Source organism: Falco peregrinus, chromosome 2, assembly GCF_023634155.1.
Source record: "Falco peregrinus isolate bFalPer1 chromosome 2, bFalPer1.pri, whole genome shotgun sequence".
NCBI lineage: Eukaryota > Metazoa > Chordata > Aves > Falconiformes > Falconidae > Falco > Falco peregrinus.
In genome coordinates, this window is record NC_073722.1 from 76,532,960 (window position 1) to 76,556,384 (window position 23,425).

Genomic DNA, 23,425 nt, shown 5'->3' on the forward strand with positions numbered 1-23,425 from the left:
TGCAAGAAGTACTCCCAGTACAGATAAGAACAGTGCAATATGATAGGTGTTGATGCTGACATTACAACACTTGCTACCACAGAAGTATGCAACTGTGTCTACTTTCAAAGTTTGATTAAAAAACCCCTAAATCAGCTGTTACAGGCAAAGCTCACACATTCTCTGCACATAGCACAGTATTGTTATCAGGGTCTTCCAGGCACAGAGAATAAAGCCAAGCCTCATCAACAAATGGTTTTATTAAAACCTAGCCCCATGAAACTACTCTGGTACTTGTGGACACATACTTGGGGGAAGATTTTCAACAACAGGCCCCCACCAGTAATATAGCTGGACATTTCATGGAAACCTGACAGCTAACATCCCAAAGAGGAACGGGGTCCGTGCTGAAACACTGTGAAATGCTATAGCCCAAGTCTGACGTCAGTTCACTCAGATGTTCTAAATCTCAACCTATTTACAACTATAAATAGACATATTAGACAGGTATCCTACCCAAATTCCAGCATTAGTGATTTTCCAATCTCAGTTTTCCCCAATATTTTTCATCATCAAAATTAACATTTCACCATTCTTAGAAATAGTGTTTTTGACCCAGAGAGAATAATATGGACTACACCACCTTTATCCAAATACGCAATTTGCAGCTCCCTCTGCATGGAAAATTGCCATGATCTGGTCATGACGATGTCTTTTAATAGACCGGGAAATTAAAAAAGAAAAAGGGGGTGGGGGTGGGGAGGGGGAAGAGAGGGAGAATGGGATGCAGGCTCTTTCAGGATGTAATCTGTGCATAACCTGAAAGTAAGCTCAGGGGAAACTCGGGCTTCTCAGCATTCTCCTAACACTCAAATAAAAAGAATACAGTATTCAGGAGTACACTTAGTATGGCTTCAGACTTAAATTGGAGCATAGACAAGCAAATCTGCTATGAAAACATTCTAGGATTTTTCTCCCTGGTCTTCACAGAGTTTTTTTATGACTAGCCCAGTTATTTTGGTAGAGGCTATGAACAGACTGTGTGGTCCTGCTTTATTCAAAGATTTATAGTTTGTCAGGCCAAGGAGATTTGCTTTACCTGATATGGCACATTTAGTCAAACAGGTGCTTGAGCAGGCTGGTGAAAATTTCTTATATGTAACAACCTTTACATATAAGTAGTTTTTCCAATGTTGTTGCCAAAGCATTAATTTTATTTCACCTGCTTATACTGTTCTATCAAAAGCACACAACACTGAAGCAAGCACACAGTAATTTCAGAAAGCTTTATCCTGAGGATTATCCTTCTTCCTGGAAACATTATGTCCAGATGCCAAAACAGAAATCTCAAACTTCTCACACATTAACAAGAATTTTTAAAGAGAGTTGTGCAAAGACTTCAGGACAGGAAGAGGTTATCCAGCAAAATTTATTGCTACTCAGAGCAGAGAAAAGGTAGTGAACTACTTGCATTGGCGTTCAGGCATTGCTCCCTGTTGACTGCTGGCATTTGATGGATCGCCACAAAAAGCAAGGCAACTTAAGGCCAGTGATCACTATTTTTGAGGAATGAGTCCAATCCGAAGAATGCATGTCTACAGGATTCACACGCAGTTTGCAAAAGGAGCCTAGCCACCATATGATGAAAGTGCACACGGTCAAAGAATTATGTAGAGTTTGATATTCCCTGGAAAGTATATTAAAAAAAAAAAAATAATCCTAAGAAATGCAACTGAGGATCCAACCTAAATGTATTTGTTGAAAATGTAAGATGTCCTTAACTGAGCAATGAAATATCTCACTCACAATGTTAAAAAGTTGGAAAGCAGCTAAAATAAAATCTGCTACTAGAACAGCAAAATTTCTTGGGCTATTATAACACTTAATGACAATACAAGCATTTATGGGGTGGAAAACTACAGTGCTACATTGTACACAAAGAAAGATATAAATGGACTTTTTCCGAGCTTTCAGCACTTCTCCCCCAGACCGCAGGAATGCCCACACTTGCCATCTGTGTGTATCTAAGAGCACAACTATTTGGTTCATCGCTAGCTTGTCCATACCAGTAAAGGTGATAGTAATTACATTACTTTTGGCAAAAAAAGGAGTGCTTATACCTCCAGCATGAGCTATTATGTGAGAGTTTGGAGGCTATTGTTCCATCATTAATCTATTTTGCCAGTTGAAGTAAGACTAGGGTACTCAGATTGCAAGAACCTTCAGGAGGTGTCTAATCCAACCTCCTGCCCAGAACAGGTCAGCCACAAGGTCATGTTGTTAGAAATTGGTTGCATAACCTGGTCTAACTTCAAAAATTGCATGCCAGAGAGTATTTGAACATACAGTGGGTGACAAAAAAACCCCAAACCCTCAAATTACTCAGGAGATTAAGAAACGCAGCCTCGCCCGTTCTTGCCAGGTAATGAATGCTTGCTTGCTCATTGGCAAGAGATTCAAGTTCCCCAAAACAGGTAAGCTGGAAACCTCCACAGCAGACGAAAGCAGTAGGGGATAGAAAATCTTTTAAATGGAAGTGTGAAGGACAAGGGAATTTATAATGTTTAAAATACCTAGCTATCTCCTTGCAAGAATCTCATATGCTTTTAGCAAAGGAAAAAAATAGTTTTATTTATAAACACTTCTTTTAAATACGCATTTTGCTGTTGTTGTTTGACAATGTTTCTGATCAAAGGATATCTGCATTTTAAGCATTCTTGTCAAGTAAGCAGATTTAATCATCAGAGAAGACAGTTATTATTAAGAACATTACTACTGGCATGTTACCACTTAATAGTATCTATAGACACGGAACTCAAAAGCAAATTCATCTGCATTTGACAAGCTAAAGGCTCCTCATCTATTATGTAGCTGTAATTTAAAAACCTGATTTGTTTCCTGAAACTAAACATAAAGCCCTCTCCTGTGGCAACAGTGGAGTCACTTGCAAGCTCCTTGAAGGCTCCAATTTATGTTTACTAAGCAAACATCTGTAATGCCTGAAGGGTTAATGGGTGTTTGTTACCACTCCTGTTGGAGATGGCCAACCTCGTAGCAAAACCAACTGGACACAGCACAAACCTCTACCTCCACTACTCCACCCCACAGGAGCATGTCTTCAGGTAAATCTGTTTTTGCCAGGGATTAAGCCAAATAGTAGGTTAAAATGGATGAGACAGCTCACTTTTCTGGGGATGATACCTTTGATAGTAAGCAAAAAAGGAGACAGGTGTCTTTAACCACAAGAAGAGTCATCAGAAGTAACATAGCAGAACCCTATGAAAAGCTGCATTATTTTGAAGATACGTCTGGACTAATCTACCAGTTAGAACTATTTCAGTTCTTTTTTTCCTTTTCCTTCCTGAGGAAGCAATTAAAAACAAGCAGCTGGGCAATATCCCCACAGCAGACAAATTTGGAGTTACTCAAGCAGCAGTTTTCCTGAATTGACTACAATGTGATACAAATTCCACCATTCATGCCACAAGAAGGAACAATACCCACAAATGGGCAGCAGCACTGGTTTGGTTGGGGTTTTTCTCGCCGTACAAGCAGAAATGAAGTTTTGTACGATGTTGAAATAGCTAGATAGATAGATAAACAGACAGACAGATAAAACAACTAAGAAATGCAGTAGTCATATTACTAGTCATATTACTGTTAGAATTGAATACACTAATATGACAAAGATATCCAAAGAGAGAGCTGTCTTCTGCTGGTAAGGTAAGGCTCTCTCTGAACTACTTTTCAAAGTGTTTTGTTTAAATTGAGTTCTGGTATAGTAGGCACAGAGCAATCAGTGAATTACATGCTGTTTTAGAGAGAGACAGACAAGAAAGAAGAATAACTCCTACAAACGAAAAGGAATAAAAACATTCTAGCAAGATCACCTTCAGGTTTTAATTTAAATGCTGTGCTTTTAAAGGTACTGTTACCATATTTTCTTTGTCCAAAATATACGTTGCCAGAACATTAAGCAAGCAGGCACACTATATGCTTTAACATAGCAACTAATACAAGCTACGGGTAAAATCATGGATCTTCTGAAGCCATGGAATTTACACTCTGTTCAACTTGCACTAGGATTTCATTTCCAAGCCTTTGTAAAAGTGGATTAGTGACAAGAGAGCTCACCTGACAGATTACTGAAACTTTTAACTTTCATGAACTGCACAAATCCCTTTTTTGAGCTATAAGAAAAGTGTAAAAATACCCTAGATGATCCAAAAGATCACAACTGTTATCAAAGCATTAACATCTCAAGATTTAGAGTCCCAAACAGGTGCCTTCACATTCTCAATAACTGACTTGAACACAAGGAATTTCATTAGGATACAAATGGCTTTGAACATTATCTCTAGCCAGCCTCTGAGTCCAAAATTATGGCACTTAAAACTGGCATCGATTTTGGCTGCTGATGAAAGAAGCAGCCTGACACACCTGTCATTCCTGACTTCTTTCTGGCACTTCCCTTGGGCCACCATCAGAGACAGAAGCTGGGCGCAAGGTTTTGCCACAGTTCACCTCTGAATCTCAGAGCTGTTGAGCTTCCAAAGCACCCACAGACTTCAACTGGGAGAGCGGATGCTGAAAGCTCTGAAAGGGATCTCGGTACCCAGCCTCTATTTGCACCAGAACAGCTTCCCCTCTCCATACAGGTCAAAGATAAAATTATTAATGTTTGGACAGGGGCAAGTTGACTCTACTAACAGCTGTGCCGTTGGAGATGCTGTCAAATGCTGATGAAACCCATGGGATTGCCTGAGGTAAACTTGAAAGAAAATCATCCAGCTAGCTTTGTAGTTAAAACTACCAGTTAAACACTGACAGTTAAACTGGTGAAACCATAAACTGCTTTGTTGCCAATGCTGTTGATCTTTGCTCATAAATAATATTAAAATACTTTTCATTACTGTGGTGATGCCAGCCTTCTGTTAGAGGAAGCTGATGTCTTACATCAGTCAAGTAAACGGCTGTGGAGACTGAATTTGTTTTGCCTGGTCCACCTTTTGCTATATGGTCACTCCAACTTCTGTGCCGCCCTCCTCATCTGACTGCTTTACCTTCTTACTTTCCATCAGGTGTTAGCAGCAGCAGTGATCGATCAGTCCAGTTCTATTTACATTAGTCTAAGTACCAGATGGGGTTGTGCTGTATCAGAAAAAAACCCTAAGTTTTGTGAATGCTGTAATCTGTAACCCTGCTCTTTGAAACTAAGCACCAACAGCTTGTTTCTCAAACAGCACTGCATAAAAGCCTTCCTCCTTTCCTAGGGTTGCCATAACAACAAACAGAGTGCTGTCATTTTGCTAAATAAGGACAATGACAAATACGTAAGAAACGCAAAGGTCTGGGGAACTGGGAGCAAGATTAGACCTTCTCTTCTTGACTTTACAAAACATTTTACTGTGGATTCATCTTGCAAATCCTAAGCTGTTCCTATGGGAACATGAGAAATAGCTAGTGTTAGTGCCTCGTGTTGCCTCATTTTTCAGAAGGCCAGCATTCTTGTGGATGCTTTGTCAAGACATAGCACAACATTAGCAATCAAGAGTAGAGAATATTATCTTGAGCTCACAAATGCCTGTAAAAATTTGGAATGAATCCTAATTTTACAGTGTAATAAAGTGATAATGCTGTCAGACATTCCTCTCTTTAGTAGGTAAGAAAGGGCTGCAGCAAAGATGCCATTTTATTGAGTGAATAAAATCATGGACAGGTGACTCAAGTTGTCAGGAAACTATTCTCTGAATAATTCTTCTGTTAACCATGAGAATGTAAAGTATTCTTAATTACACCAAGAATGACACCTAGGACACCAAGCAGAAAGATGAAGACTGACATTCCTACTACATCACAAAAGCTGTTTTTTCAGGTGATTTTCATTTGAGCTCACCCAACTCCTGATTTAACAGAAGAATTAATGTTATTTAATTTTTCTGGTTGGGCAAACGGCAGTCTTTTAGTGTATATAGCTAAAACATAATTTTCTTTTTTATGCACTTTCAAAATGTAAGTATTCTCTTTTCTTGCCTACTGCTTAGAACAGTTACATTTTCCCCTCTGCTTCTTGCATACATTAATATAATAAAATGGCTGAAACTATGAAAGTTTTACCCTATGGAAAACAAGAGTCATCCCTCGCACTTCTAAAACTATCACATGCACAGCGCCTGTCCACAACCCCTGTCTCCAGACACAATGATCATGACTCTGTTCCCAGCTAGACACTATCAGTGATATACTTCCTTGACATAAGTACGAAACACTTCTCCAGTCACCCTGTAACCCTTCCTCCTTCCAGGCTTGGTACAGCTTCTGCAGTGTTCCTGGAATCTCTCAGTCCAAAAAAAAAAACCAAAACCCACCCCAAAAAACCCACTTGTATCCATGTTGACCTAATCACCTCTCCTGCAGGACCTTCTTTTGCCTTATTTCACTGGTTTCATAAACTTCCCTGAGGTCTGTACGCCCATACATATCAATCTTAACAGTTCAGGGACTGAAGGGACTTCTGACATCTGCCTTGGGGTTTTTATGCCAATACAGAGCAGAAACAGTAGCAAACCAGAACTTCATCTAACAATAGAATCTACAAATGGTGAAGAAATCACATTTTTGAACGATCATTAATAGCAATTTACTGTGACAACTACACAGTATCTATGCTGCTCATTTCAGAAAGCTGAGATGTTTAATGACAAGTGAGGTGTGGTGGGTTGACCCTGGCTGGATGCCAGGTGCCCACCAAAGCTGTTCTATCTCTCCCCTCCTCAGCTGGACAGGGGAGAGAAAAATATAACACAAGGCTCGTGGGTCAAGATAAGGGCAGGGAGAGATCCCTCAGTAATTACTGTCATGGACAAGAGACTGACTTGGGGAAAAATTAATTTAATTTATTACCAATCAAATCAGAATAAAGTAATGAGAAATAAAACCAAATCTTAAAAACACCTTTCCCCCACCCTTCCCTTCTTGCCGGGCTTAACTTCACTCCTGATTTTCTCTATCTCCTCCCTGCAACGGGCACAGGGGAATGGGGGTTGCAGTCAGTTCATGGCACGCTCTCTCTGCTGCTCCTTCCTCCTCAGCAGGAGAACTCCTCATGCTCTTCCCCTGCTCCAGAGTGTGGTCCCTCCTACAGGAGACAGTTCTCCACAAACTTCTGCAATATGACTCCTTCCCACAAACTACAGTTCTTCACGAACTGCTCCCACATGGGTCCCTCCCACAGGATGCAGCCCTCCAGGAACAGACTGCTCCACAGTAGGTCTGGTGGGAGCTCCTCTTCCGTGGGGCCACAGGCCCTGCCAGGGGCTTGCTGTAGCACAGACTTCCCCCAGGAGGTCACAGCCTCCTTCAGGCACCCACCTGCTCTGGCGTGGGTTCCTCCACGGGCTGCAGGGTGGGGATCTGCTCCGCCATTAACCTCCACGGGCTGCAGTGGGGAATCTGCTGCACCATTAACCTCCACGGGCTGCAGGGGCACAGCCTGCCTCACCGTGGGCTTCACCATGAGCTGCAGGGGAATGTTTGCCCTGGCACCTGGAGCACCTCCTTTCCTTCCTTCTTCTGACCTTAGTGTCTGCAGTTGTTCTTCTCACATATTATCCCTCCTCTCTTTGGCTGCAATCGGTTTCACGCAGCAACTTTTTCCCCTTAAATATGTTATCACAGAGGTGCTACCACTGTTGCTGATGGGATCCACCTTGGCCAGCGGTGGGTCCATTTTGGAGCTGGCTGGCATTGGCACCATCAGACATGGGGGAAGCTTCTAGCAGCTTCTCACAGAGCCAACCCTGTAGCGCCCCCCCCCCCCCCCCCCAGCAAAACCTTGCCCCATAAACTCAATACATGAGGTTAAAAAAAAGATTAAAAAATCATAGCTAGTCCCTTAAACAAGCATTTTGTATGATACACCATCTGTTTTAAAGCAGAACTCGACCTGGATTACAACGGGACTGCTAAGCTAAATCAGGACATTCTTGAACATTAGGAGGGAAAAACCTACTGCTATAAAATTTAATGACAGCCCAACACTCAGCTGTGTCTTAAACTACCAAAAAAACCATTAAAAAAATTCTACCCCAAGCACTTAATGGAATCAAACAAGGTTTATGAAAGGGATGTAGTGGTGGTAGTAATAAATCTGTACATATGTAATAACTGTTTTCACTTATTAGAAAAAATTGAATTTGCGTAACAAGCATAGAGTCGCATGACAAGACAAGACAAAGCTAGGAAAAAGAAAATAAGTAGGCACTGGTGAGACAAGCAGAGTATCCCAGTATGTTTGATCACGATTTTCCCTAGATGCCACAAATCTTGCTGCTTCTCTAGATGATTAGGTTTCCACTACAGAACTTCAGGCACTCAAATAAATTAGTCAGATTAGATGGCGAGAAGTCAGATGTTCCAAATTCCCCAGAGAGAATTGTGATACATTCTGGAAGTGATATCTAGTGTACATCAACAAATCTTTTATCATTATTTTAGTAATCATGTAATAAATCCAGCAGGCAAGTTATGAGATTTATATAGCCCTGAAGCCTCCCGAGTCTCGAAATTCAAGTAATTTCATAGTGATGTTGACATAATATAAACCCAAGAATTTCATATATACACATAAACCCCATCAAGACAGGCAGACATAACCCACACAGACTCATACACCTGCAAAGAGTAATGAACCACAGTGACAGTTTGAAAAAATTTCTTCTTACCTGCTGCTGCTTCAGAACTGATGTTATTTGTAGCTACACAAGCTGGACTTAGGGGCAAAACATCATCATCAAAACTGATCAGGTCTTCTTCCACATCTAGTTTATTTTGCAAAGTAGGTGCTGAGGAGTTGGCTGCAGGTGACGATTCCCCCAGAGACTTGAAAACTTTCTCTTGGCCAGATACGGAAGCCCGTGGGGGAGCAGCAATCGGTCTTAGTGAGGCCAAAGGAAGTGCAGGATTTTCTGCATAAAATGACTTCTTAGGAACAAGAGGCCTTGGAGCAGGAACAGGAAATTTCTTCTGTCCATCGCTGTTCTCTGCAACTGATCCACTCCTTGCATCAAGAAAATCACTACTACTACTTTTAACAAGGCCAGGTTTTGGCTTCTTTGGCAGTTCGGGTTTGGTTGTAACACTGCTCCCAACTACTTCAGGTTGAGGCTGCAGTTCCTTGGAAGGTGTCGATTTGCTTTCTGTCCATGCATCCCAGTCTCCTGAAATTCTGCTTACTCCTGGCTTTGGAGCAACTACTGGCTTCTTTGCAGTAGCAGGTCTTGGGGCAAATGAACGAGGAGCAATTTCTGGCTTTTTTGATAATCCTGAGGTATCATTAGTTCCTTGGGATTCAAAAACTTTGATCCTTGAAACAATACTATTTTGGCTCTTTTCTGTACTCATGCTGTCCATCACCAAGTGATTGTCCAGTAAGCTATCATCTAAGAGAGGTGACTCCTGAACTGGAGGTTGCTGCCTTTTTGTGGTAGGCTGGTTCACTTCTTCTCCATCGTCTATCTTACTTTCAGTATTTTTGACCACAGGTCTGAGATTGCTTCTCGATCTTGGCTTTGGCACAGGACATATCACAGCATTGGGATTTTCTTGGCACCTCTGACCTTCAGAAATTTCAAAGACTATTAAGGGATTCTCATTTTCTGAAGGAGACCTATTCAAGAGAGATGCAGAAGGCCTAGGAGGTTTAAGAGGACTCTGCACTGCTAAGAGAAAAGGAAAAGGTTTTAGTTATCTATTCCACAACTCTTTATTTATGTTATTTTTTGTAAGCAATCAGGATGGTAAAAATTATGTTTTCACTCAGAACTTACTGCTGCTTGTGAAACCATAGATCTCTTTTTAAAAAGATGAATGAAAAATATATGAACTATAGGAAGAAGCTGAAGATTGCTGAAATGCACGGTTGTCTACACATTGTGAGTTCAAAACTGCTTGTTAGCTTAAAGCATGAGGGGCATGAAAGCAACACCTAGACCAAAGAATAGTACAGTAACTTCCCCAGTTTGGTTTGCACACTTCTCAGTCTGAATGTGTAACTCTGCTGCTATTCTGGTTGAACATCTGAGCTCCTCTGGCCCTAAAGCAATTGTTATTATGGCTGAATTGAGCAAAAATTTAAGATCTAATTACAATCTGACTGTGAATGCAATGGTAGTTCATCAGAAGACACAATTTTTACATAAATTTACAGAAGTAATCATCCACAGAAATGTAACTGTTATTCATATTAAACGCTGCACAGACCAGTAATAAAGGACATCTTCAGGAGACAGAGTAAGGTTTCATCAATGAGAAATTCAAAATAGCCTCACCTGGATAGACTGCAGATTCCCAGTGTGTAGGCACACTAGTTTTTACATTACTTCCTGGCAAACGGCTGATTAGTTCCTCCGGAAAGTCAGTTTGTGTTGCAGAAGTAGTGGTATGTCTAGGAGCAGCAGCATTATTGTTATTTGTTGTATTGACTTGCACTTGATTGATTTCTTTTATCACCTGCTCATATGATGGTGGAAGCTACAAAACAGAGATAAATATTAATGGACGCCCAGATGTGATCCTTCAAATAAAAAGCACATAGATTTAAAAATATTGAATTAACATATGCAGAGGAAAAGAACATTGTCATAGTCTTTTATCCAATATGATGAAAGCCTAAGCAAGCAAAAACCCTATTCCTCTCTAACTTAATGTGCTTTTTACCTTTGTAAATCAAACACATATCATGTAAGTTCACACTCACCTCAGCTGGAATATGCTCATTTCTCCTCCACTGAGCATGAGATGAAGCAGAAGGGAATCCTAATCCTTGAGGAGCAACAGGGCTTGCACCTGGAAACCAGGAGGATGGCCGGAGGGGTTCAGCAGCAACTATTGTAATTTCAGGACGCCTGGAAATGAAGGCAAAGTGGAATAATTACCTAAACCATTTAAAAATAGTTCTTTTAAGTACAAAAGACCAAGGTTTTCTCTACATGGGAAATCAAAATAGTTCAGGTCTTTTTGATTGAACCCGAGATGTTTTTCCCTGCTTTCAAAGTAACTTACCTGACATTTCTAACAAGCACTTAGGCTTCCATTCAAAGCACCTAATTAAATGCCTAAGCCAAAAAGTAGGTTTATTGGCTTCAGTGAAATAATTTACATGCTTAAAGTCCTTCAACACAAGTGTATGTAACTCAGATGGAAGAAATCTTACTCTTCATGAAATAATGAAAACTAACCATGTGTTTGCCCTTAGCCTGCTACGATATGAAAACAGTAGAAACCAGATGCTTCTGGCTGGCTACCTAAAAACTTGTCTATCCTCAGACCTCGAGGGAAACCTCCCACTGTGCTAAAGTGGGGCAGAGCAAGTCTCACAGGCTTTTGGGGCAGGGCCTACGTCCTTACAGCAGCCAGTACCATAGGGATTTCTGTGGCAGTTAAAGACCTATAGGTACTACCCCTGTTTTATCCCTGTAACAACTGCCTTAGAGCATAGGCTGCAGTGATGGCCCACGTACCCAGAACATGCCCCAGAGTACTACTGATCAATCTAGAGTCCTACACAAAATATATTTTGAGGAGTTTCGTGAGTATGAAGCCTATAGAAGCTTCTGTCTGCTGACCCAAAAAAAACCCTGCAGAAGTGTAACTTCTAAAATTACGGTAAAAAGATTTTTTAAAAAAAAGAGGGCTACAGTTCCTTGACACCTGAAAGAATGGCAGACTCAGCTCACCAGCTATCCAGGTTGGTGACCTCTTTTCTCAATGTCCTTTGAGAAACTGGAAGGAGACCTGAAAGTGTGCTTATTGGCACTGTGAAGTGATCCTGTAAATAGATGTCAGGAAAGTAAAACAGTTCTGCAGAGGTCTGATAGTTGGTTACATTCTTCTTTAAAGACACACAAAAGTTGATGAGAAAACTCCTCAAACTCTTGTGTTTAAGAATCATGATATTTATTTTATCCTGCCTAATTTATTTTTAAACATACCAAGAAAAGAGAGAAGGAGAAAAGAAACACCCTAGAGGAGAAAGCCATAAAAGGCAATACTGTGACAGAATGTAACAAGTTTTATAGTAACACCTAATTGTAATATAAAAAACATCATCATACCTTCTATCCCTCTGCTGTTCGCTATGGCTAGAGGTCCGAGAAGCTATTTAAAGAAAAGAAACAAAAGTTTTGAAGAGGTTAAAATACACTGTCACAGCAATAAGATAATAGCACAGCCCTTACCAATCCACTATCAATGAAATGGAGAACATAAATTCCAGATTTTAAGAGTGGCCAAGTTTAAAAAAAAAATAATTCTATTAAATATGAGAAGTTTTTAAAAGGTTTAGGGTGCTATTTCGTAATGACTTAAGTCATTATATGTTCAAGTTACCACCAAGAGAGATGGTCCTGCCCCCTTTCCTCCTCACTACTTGTCCCTGCATCCTGCATTGTGGTGAACCTGGAGCTGAAACTTCTTTTAGCTGAAACAACCCATGAATAAAACAAAAAGAAGAGTTAAACACATCTGGCTTTGCTTTTGATGGCTCACTTCTGAGATTTATTCTTTAAGCTTTTTTAAATCTCATTTGTTTTAGAGAAATGAAAAGTACTAAGGCACAAAATTTAAGAAGCTATTTCCCCCTCCTTCATGTAAAAGGAAAAAATTAAATGTTCCCAGCTAGAAACTTCCTAAAGTTTACCCACTTGTAGATTAAAAATCAGTAACATTTGTGGGTTTTTTTTTCCAAGTCATATGTTTTAAGTTACATAAAAGAAGTGAATCCTGACCTCTTCATTTTTCTATTTTTGCCATATTTACATTCAAATAATTTTTTCAATGGCCACATTGTATTTTCACTTTGATTTCTTTAGAGAGAAAAGGAAATGATCTGAGGGACAAATTTTGGATTGCAAGTGCAATTTAGGAAGTGGTAAAGTCTTATTGTGCAAAAGCTGACAATTACGCTGTTCCTATGCCATCACAGAATCATTAGCTGCAATCGGCAAAGCATACTTGATTCAAGAGTCACATAGTATTGTGCCAGACGTACCTCTTCCACAGGGCATTTTTGATGTGCACTATTCATGAGTGCTAGAGAAAAAAAAGAAGGGGTTACAGAAGAGGACGAGGAGGTGAAGGAAAACAAGCCAAGGCGTCAGAGTGCCAGAAACCATGATCAAATGGGTTAGTCACGCAAGGACAGGGCACGTGCCAGCTTTGTAAGAGGACAACTGTAATGTCTATTCTCAATAGTGCATTAAATACTAAAATAAAAGCAGATTTCATTTCTAATCTCATGCTCATTTTAACAATGGCTGTTTAGAAGTTTCCCTTGCAATAAATTAACCATGAAGAATATAACTGAATATGATAATGTCCACTGTATGGCTCAACAAAGAGCCACTGTAGGAACAAAGAGAGGGAAGTCAAATCTTTTTCAATGCTTTATTTACTTTAAAAACGTGGTTTATTTGGGTCTGCACTTTTTCCCTTCCAAAAACAATGTGTTACACCTAGGAGCTGATACAGATGCAAAGAAGCTGGGATCCCATAATTTATACTCCCATCTACTGAAGAGACATGGGCAGGCAGATTGATCCCAGTAAGAGGCACACTGCGAAGTTCTGTGCATGACTGCACATCTCCTAAACCTGTTCTTTAAAAATTGTTTGGCTAAAACAAGTTAATAAAAATACCCTATGCCTCACCTTCACTTTCCTCTTGAGAGATCTTAACACAGCAATGATCTAATACACACATCGAATTAAAAAACAAAACAAACTGACCCAAATCAACTAATTCCAAGATTACTTTTGCAAAGATGATGGAAGAAAGTGTTCATTTGGTAAATGTATTCAGTACATCTGATTGGGGTATAGCTGAATTACAATGGTAAGTGCATTAGAAATGAGGTATGTAAACCTGAATTGATAGACCTGTCAAAATCTCATTCTTTCTTCATTTTCAAATAAATTCTACATGGTGTTTTCTCCTGTGAAACTCTAAGTGACTTCTATTTATTCAAGTTAGTACAACAAATATGAAAAGCCTAAAAAAAGTCTAAAAGACCTATTTCCTTTCTTAATATAGGCAAAAGAACTCCAGCGTGGTATCTATGTAACCCATCACACTTCAAATTTCAAGTAAACAAGTGAATTTAGTTGAAAACAAAACATCTGAAGTATTTATATAAAAACAACTTTACTGGCAGATATAAATATGTCTCTTCAAAAGGGCTAATATCCAAGCCATCATATGAGTTTTTAGAATGTGCTCAATTTGGGGTGGGGGGGGGGCTGAGAAAAAATCTCCCAAGTATTTATGGAATCAAGCTACTTCCACGTACGCATCCATTTAATATAAACATTTATTTCTTAAGGACCTTGACAGTATCCTTCCTTCCATCAATCACTCCCCTCTTTTTCCTGTCACATTTTTGTTACATCCACACTTTTAGAACATCTTTTGTTTTGGAAGTTCTTAAATCCACAGTAGGAACAGAGGTAAAAGCTACTCCATCTTCTGCTCTCATGTATTCCTTGGAGTTTCATAAATGCTAGAGAACAGAAAATAGAAACTCTCTAAACAATCCTTGCTCCCAGACCTGTAAGGCTTTTATTCCTTTACCATTTCAGAGAAAGGAATTTAAATTCAAAAGTGTATGAGAGAAGACATGAATTTTTAAAATAGAGCACACAACTGATTTATAAACAAAACAAGACACCCATCGCCATTTTTCCGGCCTTGCGGTCTTTTGATCCTGTAAGTCTATTCTTCATTCCCTTTGTGGACTGCCTTGAGAAAGTATTCTATTAATTCCGCGCCCCCCCCCCCCCCCCCAAGATTTCAAATTATGACAGCTTTAAGATTTTAAAAAAACTTTCTTCCATCAGGGGAGTCAATGGAAATGTATTTTAGTGCTCGTAGACATATTGACAACTGAAGACAGTTGCCTCCTCAACTTCCACACTGAGAAATGTTCAGGGTGAGAATTGTGGAGATTTTCAGAAGCATATACTTAGCAGTATTTAAGTAAAAGATAAGCAAAGCAGTTAAAAGGTGGGAGAGGAAAAAAAGTGCATAAAATCCACACTTCTTAATCTTATAACTTTATTGGTATCAGGGAAAAGAAAAAAATGTCAAATCAACTCATAACATTGTCACTATTTATTTCCAGTAGTGTCAAAGAGGCATCTAAATGTGTTTAACCTAGTATAGTAGAATTTAAGCAAGTAAAGGATTAACAGTAATATTGTAAATAGAGGACAGATTAGTCACTTACAGGTTCATTTTCTCTACATATTTCTTACAAGCACTATTTACTGGGCTTTATTCAATTACTTTTGAATGTGCAGTTGTAAAGTGTACTGAGTTTGTGCTATATACTTATGTTTCAAATGTTTTTCCTCCGCTGTTTCTTCTCTGGGTCCTACTTGTCAAATCCACTTAATACGTTATTTCTACTTGAAACACACACAGAGTATGGTGCAGAGAGCATTTCAAGATACGAAATCAAGATGCTTGTATAAGTAAAACCATGAGTATTGCCCATAAATTACGATGCTACAGACAAGCTGGTGGCAACAGAAGCCTGACATGTACTTTGGAGTCTTTGGAAGAGAGTTGGGCTAGAATTTACAGTCTTTCAGGCAATCTTTAAAGGCAGCATAGCGGCAACTATAAACTTCATTCAGGGATCTGCTCAGAGATACCATCCTGTTGTGAGCACTGAGTGCTTCCACAATATAGACATTGCAAAATAATATTCATATGTTTCCATTAGTAAGTCTGTATGAAATACTGAAGAGTTTTGTCATTGCAGAGTGTTTTAAAAGCAAGTTTAATTTTGCATTAAAAATTGGAACCATAGCCTCAAATAGCCCAAGCCTTGTGAGAAATCAAGCTCCAAATTTTTCTGATTATTGTCCCTTCCAGCAGCTGTGAGTAAACATGATCCTCCCAATGAACTTTTTCAGTTAATTCATATTAACTATTATGAGTGGGTTTTAAAGTAATAATATTACTTCCTACAACGAGGATGTGTGCTAATATTTAAAAAACCAGCTTCTTTCAATGCTTTTCTAACACCAGGCTAGACATTTCTACTGTCAGTCCTATGAAATATGTAGACTATTAGACTGAGAAGTTAATTCTTCTCACTATATAGCTGCCTAGGAGTAAAGGCTATTCATTGTAGTATCTCAAGGACAGCTTCAAGTGTGGGCAAGCACTCCCTCCCCTACCTATCAAGCAATACACCGAAAGAGCTGCCAGAATGACCCCGTGCAAGAGGCCATGCTTGCAGTCTTTGTGTGTTACATAGCTGTGGAGGCCTTTCTTCAGGGAACACTAAAAGAATTAGGTAATCCTCAAGACAACATCAGAAAAAAAAGTCTAATTTCACCCAAAATCTGATTAGACTATTTCTGTAGCAGTGGAGGTTCATAGTAAATCAGAAAATTTCATGCATTTCTGAAGTAAGAGTTGAAGCTTTTCTCCTGAACTATTTCTTGGCACAAGGGGGAGGCCTTGCTCCTTTTCTTTTGGTTCTGTTTCCAGGCATCTCAGGGAAATGTTAGATTGTCTGACATTAGAGCTGGGCTGATTTAATGCTTGAATGTAGCTAAAAGAGATGGAGATGCCCAATTTCCTTTCCAAACACAGACCTCTGTCCCCTTTGAACAAACATTAGTATTCAGTGTTAAATAAAAAAATAAGCACTTTCTGTACAGTTATGTCCATTTTATCTCCCTGAACCTGCTCACCTTGGGCTCAGATCACCAGCAGCACAGGGGAAGGGATGTGCTACCTCCAAGAGTGGTCTCTGTTTCCTGCCTCCGCTTCTCAGCTCCAGCTCTTCTTTGGGCAACTTCAGTGAGGGAACTGATCAAAAACAACCTAGGGGGGGTGGGGATTCCTCTTTCCACCCCCAGTAAGGTGAAATACCCTTTTCACAGCTGACCAAACTGCTGTGCACCAGAGATTGGCATTGGTGCTGAATAAAATCTACATAACTACACCCTTAGAGCAAGCCTGTAGTTTCACTCAAATTTTACAATAATGATTTATGAAGGCACTTCACTCCTCCCTACACCTTTCCTTGGGCTGTATATTCCTGCCTCTGCACTATTCCCTGCATTATGCCAGCGCAAATGTTTGTACAGATGGGGAGAGAATGAGGTCACAGAACTGAGAGCCAAAAGAACCTAGGAAGCCCTCAAACAAAACAAAAATGAAAAACAAACAAAATCCGCAGCCAAAAATGGCTGCAAAACTGCCAAATGGGAAGCCACAGCCTCAGAGTGCATACAAGCTGTATACAAGCAAATATGTGGCTGAATGAAGGATGTTTGCTTAGGATAGAATGAGAATGGAACAAGCTTGCAGGTTCTTCGAACATTTTAAAGCAGCAAACTTGCTTCTGTAGCCCTGCTCCTTAATGCCACCCTATTCTGGAAGAATGGAGAAGTGAGAGAAACCATTGCTACCCTTGGTCTGCAGCACTTGGCTTGCCTCTTTTTACTTTTGTTGGCATTCTTGTGCATGTTGCTGTGGTGGCATCAATGGAAATAGTTTCACTGACTTCAGTGGGAGCTGGATTTAGTGGTGTGTCCTGGCCCGAGATCATTATTACAAAGCCAGGGGTAACTTTTGAAGAGTTGAGATTAAAAAGTTACTCCTGAGCACATCTCATGTTCACATGCGTATTTGCTTTTCTGAATTGTACTGAGCTGTCAAACAATTGAAACAAAATGACACCGTCTTTCTATCCAGAGTTGTAGTCAAGGTGGTTGAAAGGAAAATAAACCCTCTTCCTCTTTGGCCACAAGACACCGGGAGACTTATCAATACAATGCCATATAAAGTATTGTCCACAGGTTCAAAAGTTGAAACCCTGCACGTACCCATCATGTTTGTTGAAAATTAGAGCTAAAGAACCCACAGAAGCTGTGATTAAGAAATAAAAATAGATTTCTAACTCTTCTAGGGAAATACACTTTTCCAGAGAATGCCATACTTCTTCCAGATTAATTGCAAGAGGAGTTAGGAATTACTCGGGGTCCATTTTTAATTTAGGTCCATCCACAGGTATGGTTACTGGCATACAAAGAACTATGGTTTCATGTACAATGCCTTGATATTTGCATGGACGTTTTTTTCTAGGTTATTATCTGAATAATTCACATGGTACTTGTATTTCATCATAGTTATTTACATATTAATATTAAGTATAATGTTATAACATGAGCCAGAGCTTCTTGACTAGGTTGGTTTTTTTTACTTGATTGTGCCTCAAAACAAAGTACCACTTGCAACCATATTTTCAAAAACACGGGTATCAATTGCTTAATGATCTTTTAGACATTTCCTCAGATAAGGTACTGGGGCTTAGGCAGCCTTGAATCAATTTCTGACTCCACCACAAAAGGCTGTCCGTGTTTTCCACTTTCCTATCTATGGCAGCAACAGCAGAGATAAAGTGCTGCATTTTAACTACAAGCACCATGTAAGATTTGCTCTGAATAATGCTTTCACGATCCCCTTTGACTGCCTCCAGCCTAATCCATACTAATGGGTCCCTGACTAATAAGCCCAGGAGAAACAAATCAGTAGTACATACACTAATTTATTTTCCCCCATAGCAGAATCCTGAGGGTTGTTTCATTAATATGAAATGGAAATTGTGGACAGAGAGGAAATAAAAATGAAAAGCAGAAGAAAGAAACAGCAGTAAAGTAAAATACTTTGGAAGATGAAGCTAAAGAAATTCTCTGCTGGGAAATATCATGAGCAGGGAAAGGGAAAAAGGAGATAAACTATGAAATCAGGGAATAAGAGTTTGGACTTTCATTCAAGATTTATAAACAATTTTTTGTTTTCCAAAGTGTGCCCAGACCATGACTCTAATTGTGGTCAAGGAGCAGTTGATGCAAGTTTCTACTAAAATAGAACTATCTTCTGCTTTGTCAAGTGAACTAAAAACTGGTTGTGTGTCACCCAAGTTCTTCAGAGATGGACCAATTACATCTGTGCACAAATGCATTAGTGCGTAAATCAGAAAACATTAGTAACTGGCAAGAAGGAACAGCCTGTCATCAAAGCAAAAGGATGGTCTATGTGAAGCAAAAAAAAGAGAAAGAAATTACAGCCCTCCAAAAGCCTGCTTGCTACTTTGTTTTCACATGTAAAGTTAACCAGTTACTAAAAACAAAGATGTAGCAATCTTACAATATTATGGTTCTCAAAGAATAGGAAAAGTAGACTTACATCTCTTGATTGCTGCTCTTATGGATGACAAGGGTCCTTGGCTTAATGAAGAAAAAAAAATATTACAATGTGGTTAATGTCTCAAAGAGAAAACAACTAACATCACACAGAAATTCCCCGTTACATTGTAAAGGGTTTGTCGAGCACATTTTTCCCCTAGGTTGTTATCTTACAGAAACTTGTCCAAACTCCTGGAGTATACAACTATACCCAACCCCTTCTAATGAGAACCAGATTACAGCTTAGCTGCAAGACTCTGCAAAGATAGAGAACCGATTATTAAAACAATTTTTTCTTGATTCTGTGTTGAAGTTCACATTCTGTCTCATTTGATGGGAAAACCTGGAGAAAAGCCCATGTGGGTGTGCATATTCTCAGATTATAAGCATTTAATGACTTAACACTCTTGTAAATAAATCTTACACAGCTGAGTAGAAACCTACAAGCCCTTTGCTAAATATTTTCAACAATTACTTAACAATTTGTCTTCCCTTTCAGTTAAGATTGCATTTTTCAGTAATAACTCGGTGGGTGAGGTTAGACAGGAAGACAACACAAACAAAAATTTGTTGATACACAAGGACAGAAAAATGTTTCCTTCTGGCAACTCATCTGTTTCCTTGGTAAGACTGAGGTTTCTGATGCTTCTCTTCTGAATGTCTTATTTAACAGATATAGCAGTCCTTACTATTTTTGCAGGTAAAAACCAAAACTAACTTGGGATTATCATTTTCAGAAGCTGTTGCTAACTTGAAGAACATGGTATTAATAACCTGCCACTTGTGCAAAGCTACAGAGATTTAAAAAAAACAACACACAACTACTTCAGAAAAGGATTTATTTTGCTCTTTTTTTTTTTTTTTTTTTTAAATACAGCAGGTAAAGAATACTTGGTGAGATGCCTCTGGAAGTTTTCAATAGTCTTTTTAAAGACTGAAGATGATTAAGACAATATATGTGGTTCAAATTAATACAATAGCTTAGTGACAACAGAAAGGTATACTAATCAAGTATTTTCCAGAACCATCCCACTACAGCCTTCAGCGGCAGTGTAACAGCAGGAATGGTAGTACAGGGTGGGCATTAGCATTTCAACACTGCTCTCACTCCGCCTGCAGCAGGTGTGCAGCACACCAACTCCATCAGGGCTCAGTTTAGCTCCACATGCGCTTCCACTGCAATTACCGACGGCTGCAATTACTCCAGCGGGATGAAGAATAGGGAGATTTGGAGGAGAGAAGAAAGAGACAGTCAAAAAGGACATGGATGAAAAATGTCCTCCCTCTACAGTCATTCTGAAAACTAATTAAGACTGGAAATGAATGTTGGTCTGACTGAACTGTTCTCTGAAATAGTTTGGCTAGTCTAGGATAAACAATGCCTATTTGTCTGGTTTCAGAAACAGTTCAAATGTGGCTTGGCCCCCATCCACACAGCTAGCAAAGCTGCGTTAGAAAACAGTTCTATCAGTCATATTTCACTGTGCGCTGTCAGCAGAAAAGGATTCTAATTTTCCTTCAAAACGTCCCATCATAATACAGCTTTATCTTTAAGAAACACTTTCAGTTCTATGTTCCTCCCAGATGCACCCCAGACTCCTTTTTTAATTCCTTGTAACTCAAGTCTCTTTTGGATGTTCACTTTTGAAGCTTTATTCTCCTGCTTTCATTATTGTGAATAATTACAGTCTTTAGGATTTTATCTTAATCATATTTAATATCAGACAGGAAGGAAAGTGAAGTCTGGTAACATGAATCTGAATTTTCTGGAGTAGCAAAACACTCTCTGTAGTCAGAATTCAAGATATACTTTATTTTATAGCAGAAAATTTGGAAATTATGAAGTATGCACATTCAAGTACCAGTAAGAACCAAAAGGAACAAGTTAAGTTCTTTCTGCCGGTGGCACGAGCCCTTTGACCCATGGATTTTAAAATCAAAATGCAAAGAACAAAGAAGCAAAACCTTTCATGAAACCAGCCTAGTGAAGTTGAAGGATGGATATATCAAGAGCAAGGCAGTTCAAGTACGCAACTATCCGTGTAATTTAGAACCCAGGATAACATGGTTCTGTTAGAAAATTTATGAGCTCACACGCAGAACAAGCTGTTAGCAGATGGTTCTTCTTTTCCACTTTCCATTAACAGGTCAGCCATCAACAACCTTTTGGCAAAACTCTCCCCAGGAGAGTCTGATTCACATTTAGGTTACAGTTATTTAAGCCCTTTAAAAACATGGAAACAGGAGTAGACATAGAATGTTTTTTTCCCTATTAAGCCCTGTAAAGGACTGCACATTCCATAATGCTGTGCACTAAACCCACTAATTTAAATAAGATGCTGTTCTTGGGGAAGCTGGTGATTCTGCCCATACCTTATGCTGAGCTAATCCCTCCCTGTTCTACAAGCAACAATTTCTGGTCTCTTGTCCTGTCTTACGAAGACAGAAGTGATAAGGTTATTAATATCCTTCTCTGCTCCACAGTTAATGACACGTTTTCTCTAAGGCTATCCAAATAACTAAGACAACCAAACTGAGTTTAATTCTCCTACTTGATGAAGTAGGAGCTGCAGCAATTGCTCTACTGTATGGAGTCCCTGCCTCTTTCCCACCTCCCTCTCCTGTCCACAAAGCACAGCAATGAGCCAGAGCACACACAAAATCCCTGCAAACACACGTGTTGAGGAAAAAGGAAGAGGGAAGAAGTTTAATCCATGTGGGACCTCTGATCCTGGTCTCATTGAGACTTCCCTGACAGTTACATCTGAACACCTGAGGTGACAGTGTGACAATAGCTAGCCCCTGGGTGTGGAGGGCAGCAGCTCCCGCATCACCCTGCAATGTACATAAGCAAAATCCTAATTCATGTTGTTGGAAGAAATCAGTGCAGACAGCAGGAAGTTTCAAAATGTTAAAGACTCTGATAAACATTAGATCCAACACCACCCCAGCCACACCTAATATGGACTAAGTGAAGATGCAAACTATTCATCCATCCCACACACGATTTAGCATACAGGAGTGGACAAGAGCAGCTCCTCTGACATCTGCACATCTATCCTAGACCTCACCCACTGTTAATTTAAAGCACAAACTCTGCTTTGTTTCCAGCCAAGGCAGCAGCTTTGTTGAGCTTCACCTCAAAAGGGGGAACAGCCCTTCAAAAGGGGGTACTAACCCACCTCTGTCAGGACCTCTGTGCACTCAAACATACCTACTCAATAGGTTCAGAGGGGATCTGTAAGCTGCTGTACATGCTGTGCTGAAAGCAGCTGGGTACTTAAGTCAGCAGTAATATGAAAAGGGTCCCATGGGTCACCATTTCTGAAAGATAAAGAACCTGGAGTGGTGTGTTTGAAGTTGTTTAAACACCTACTCACTCTTTCTGGCAGGCTTTTTTCTGAGTTTCAAGGACAGGTTTTCTAAATATAAACACTTCAGGAAAATGCTTCAAAAGCCTATTTTAGGTCTGTGTATTGGGGAAATAAAATTGCCACAAACTAGACTGGGCATAGAGCTGTAAACTGTTTAGTGGAGTAACTGTACTTACTTAAACCATGGTCTCTCCCTCATTAGGGGCTTTGCACCCACACTTCAACTTGCATGGATCAGTGCCTCTCTTCAAATGCCACTTCAGTGTAGCTACAGTATTTCTTAAAGGCTCACTCCTGCGGGGTGACTCCTGACCCAACAGAGCGACTATGCAAGTTATCATCAGTCACCTGAACAGGCCTTCCACAGCATAGGAGAGGAGATGTCCTTCAAGTGGAATAAAGCTCAAATCACCCAGGCACCTCCAAGCAAGCAGGCAGGGATTTGAGTGTGCCCAGAGCAGGACAGCACTCAAGTCACACATCAGCTGTGCAAAGAGGCCAGGAGGTTCCAGGCTACCTTTTCACCCATATGTCTTCTAGCTGTTTCAGGAGCAGCAGCGGCTCCAGCCCAGCTGAGGGCACCTTACAGACATGTCTCCACCAGTTGGCTGACCATGAGCCAGCTCTGCTGCTGATCAGAAACAGGCAGAGGAGTGCTGGCCTTTATCTGTGTCTGGAGAGCACGGACAGTACTGGCTTGTGACTGCTCCCTCCTGCCTGTGAGCACACCCATAGCTATTTAGGGTGGGTGTGGGGGCGTATGTCTCCCCAGGCCATCGACTGTCTTCTGCCCTACGGGCTGTGGTA

At 40.0% G+C, this 23,425-nt stretch overlaps 1 protein-coding gene across 7 annotated transcripts in view; it reads right to left on the reverse strand.

Annotated features, from left to right (window-relative positions):
• The window catches only part of SH3D19 (SH3 domain containing 19), an 86,835-nt gene that overhangs the window by 26,200 nt on the left and 37,210 nt on the right, over positions 1-23,425 (reverse strand). For 4 of the 7 annotated variants that reach the window (XM_055794625.1, XM_055794627.1, XM_055794623.1 and 1 more), the window contains exons 3-7: positions 19,246-19,286; positions 12,093-12,135; positions 10,736-10,883; positions 10,308-10,509; positions 8,703-9,698 (exon numbers count right to left, since the gene is read on the reverse strand). In XM_055794625.1, the coding sequence (XP_055650600.1) occupies positions 8,703-9,698; positions 10,308-10,509; positions 10,736-10,883; positions 12,093-12,135; positions 19,246-19,286 (1,430 nt within the window). Of the gene's footprint in view, positions 1-8,702; positions 9,699-10,307; positions 10,510-10,735; positions 10,884-12,092; positions 12,136-13,027; positions 13,069-19,245; positions 19,287-23,425 lie in introns of all 7 variants that reach the window. The other 3 variants (XM_055794628.1, XM_055794630.1, XM_055794624.1) reach the window with 2 other exon arrangements.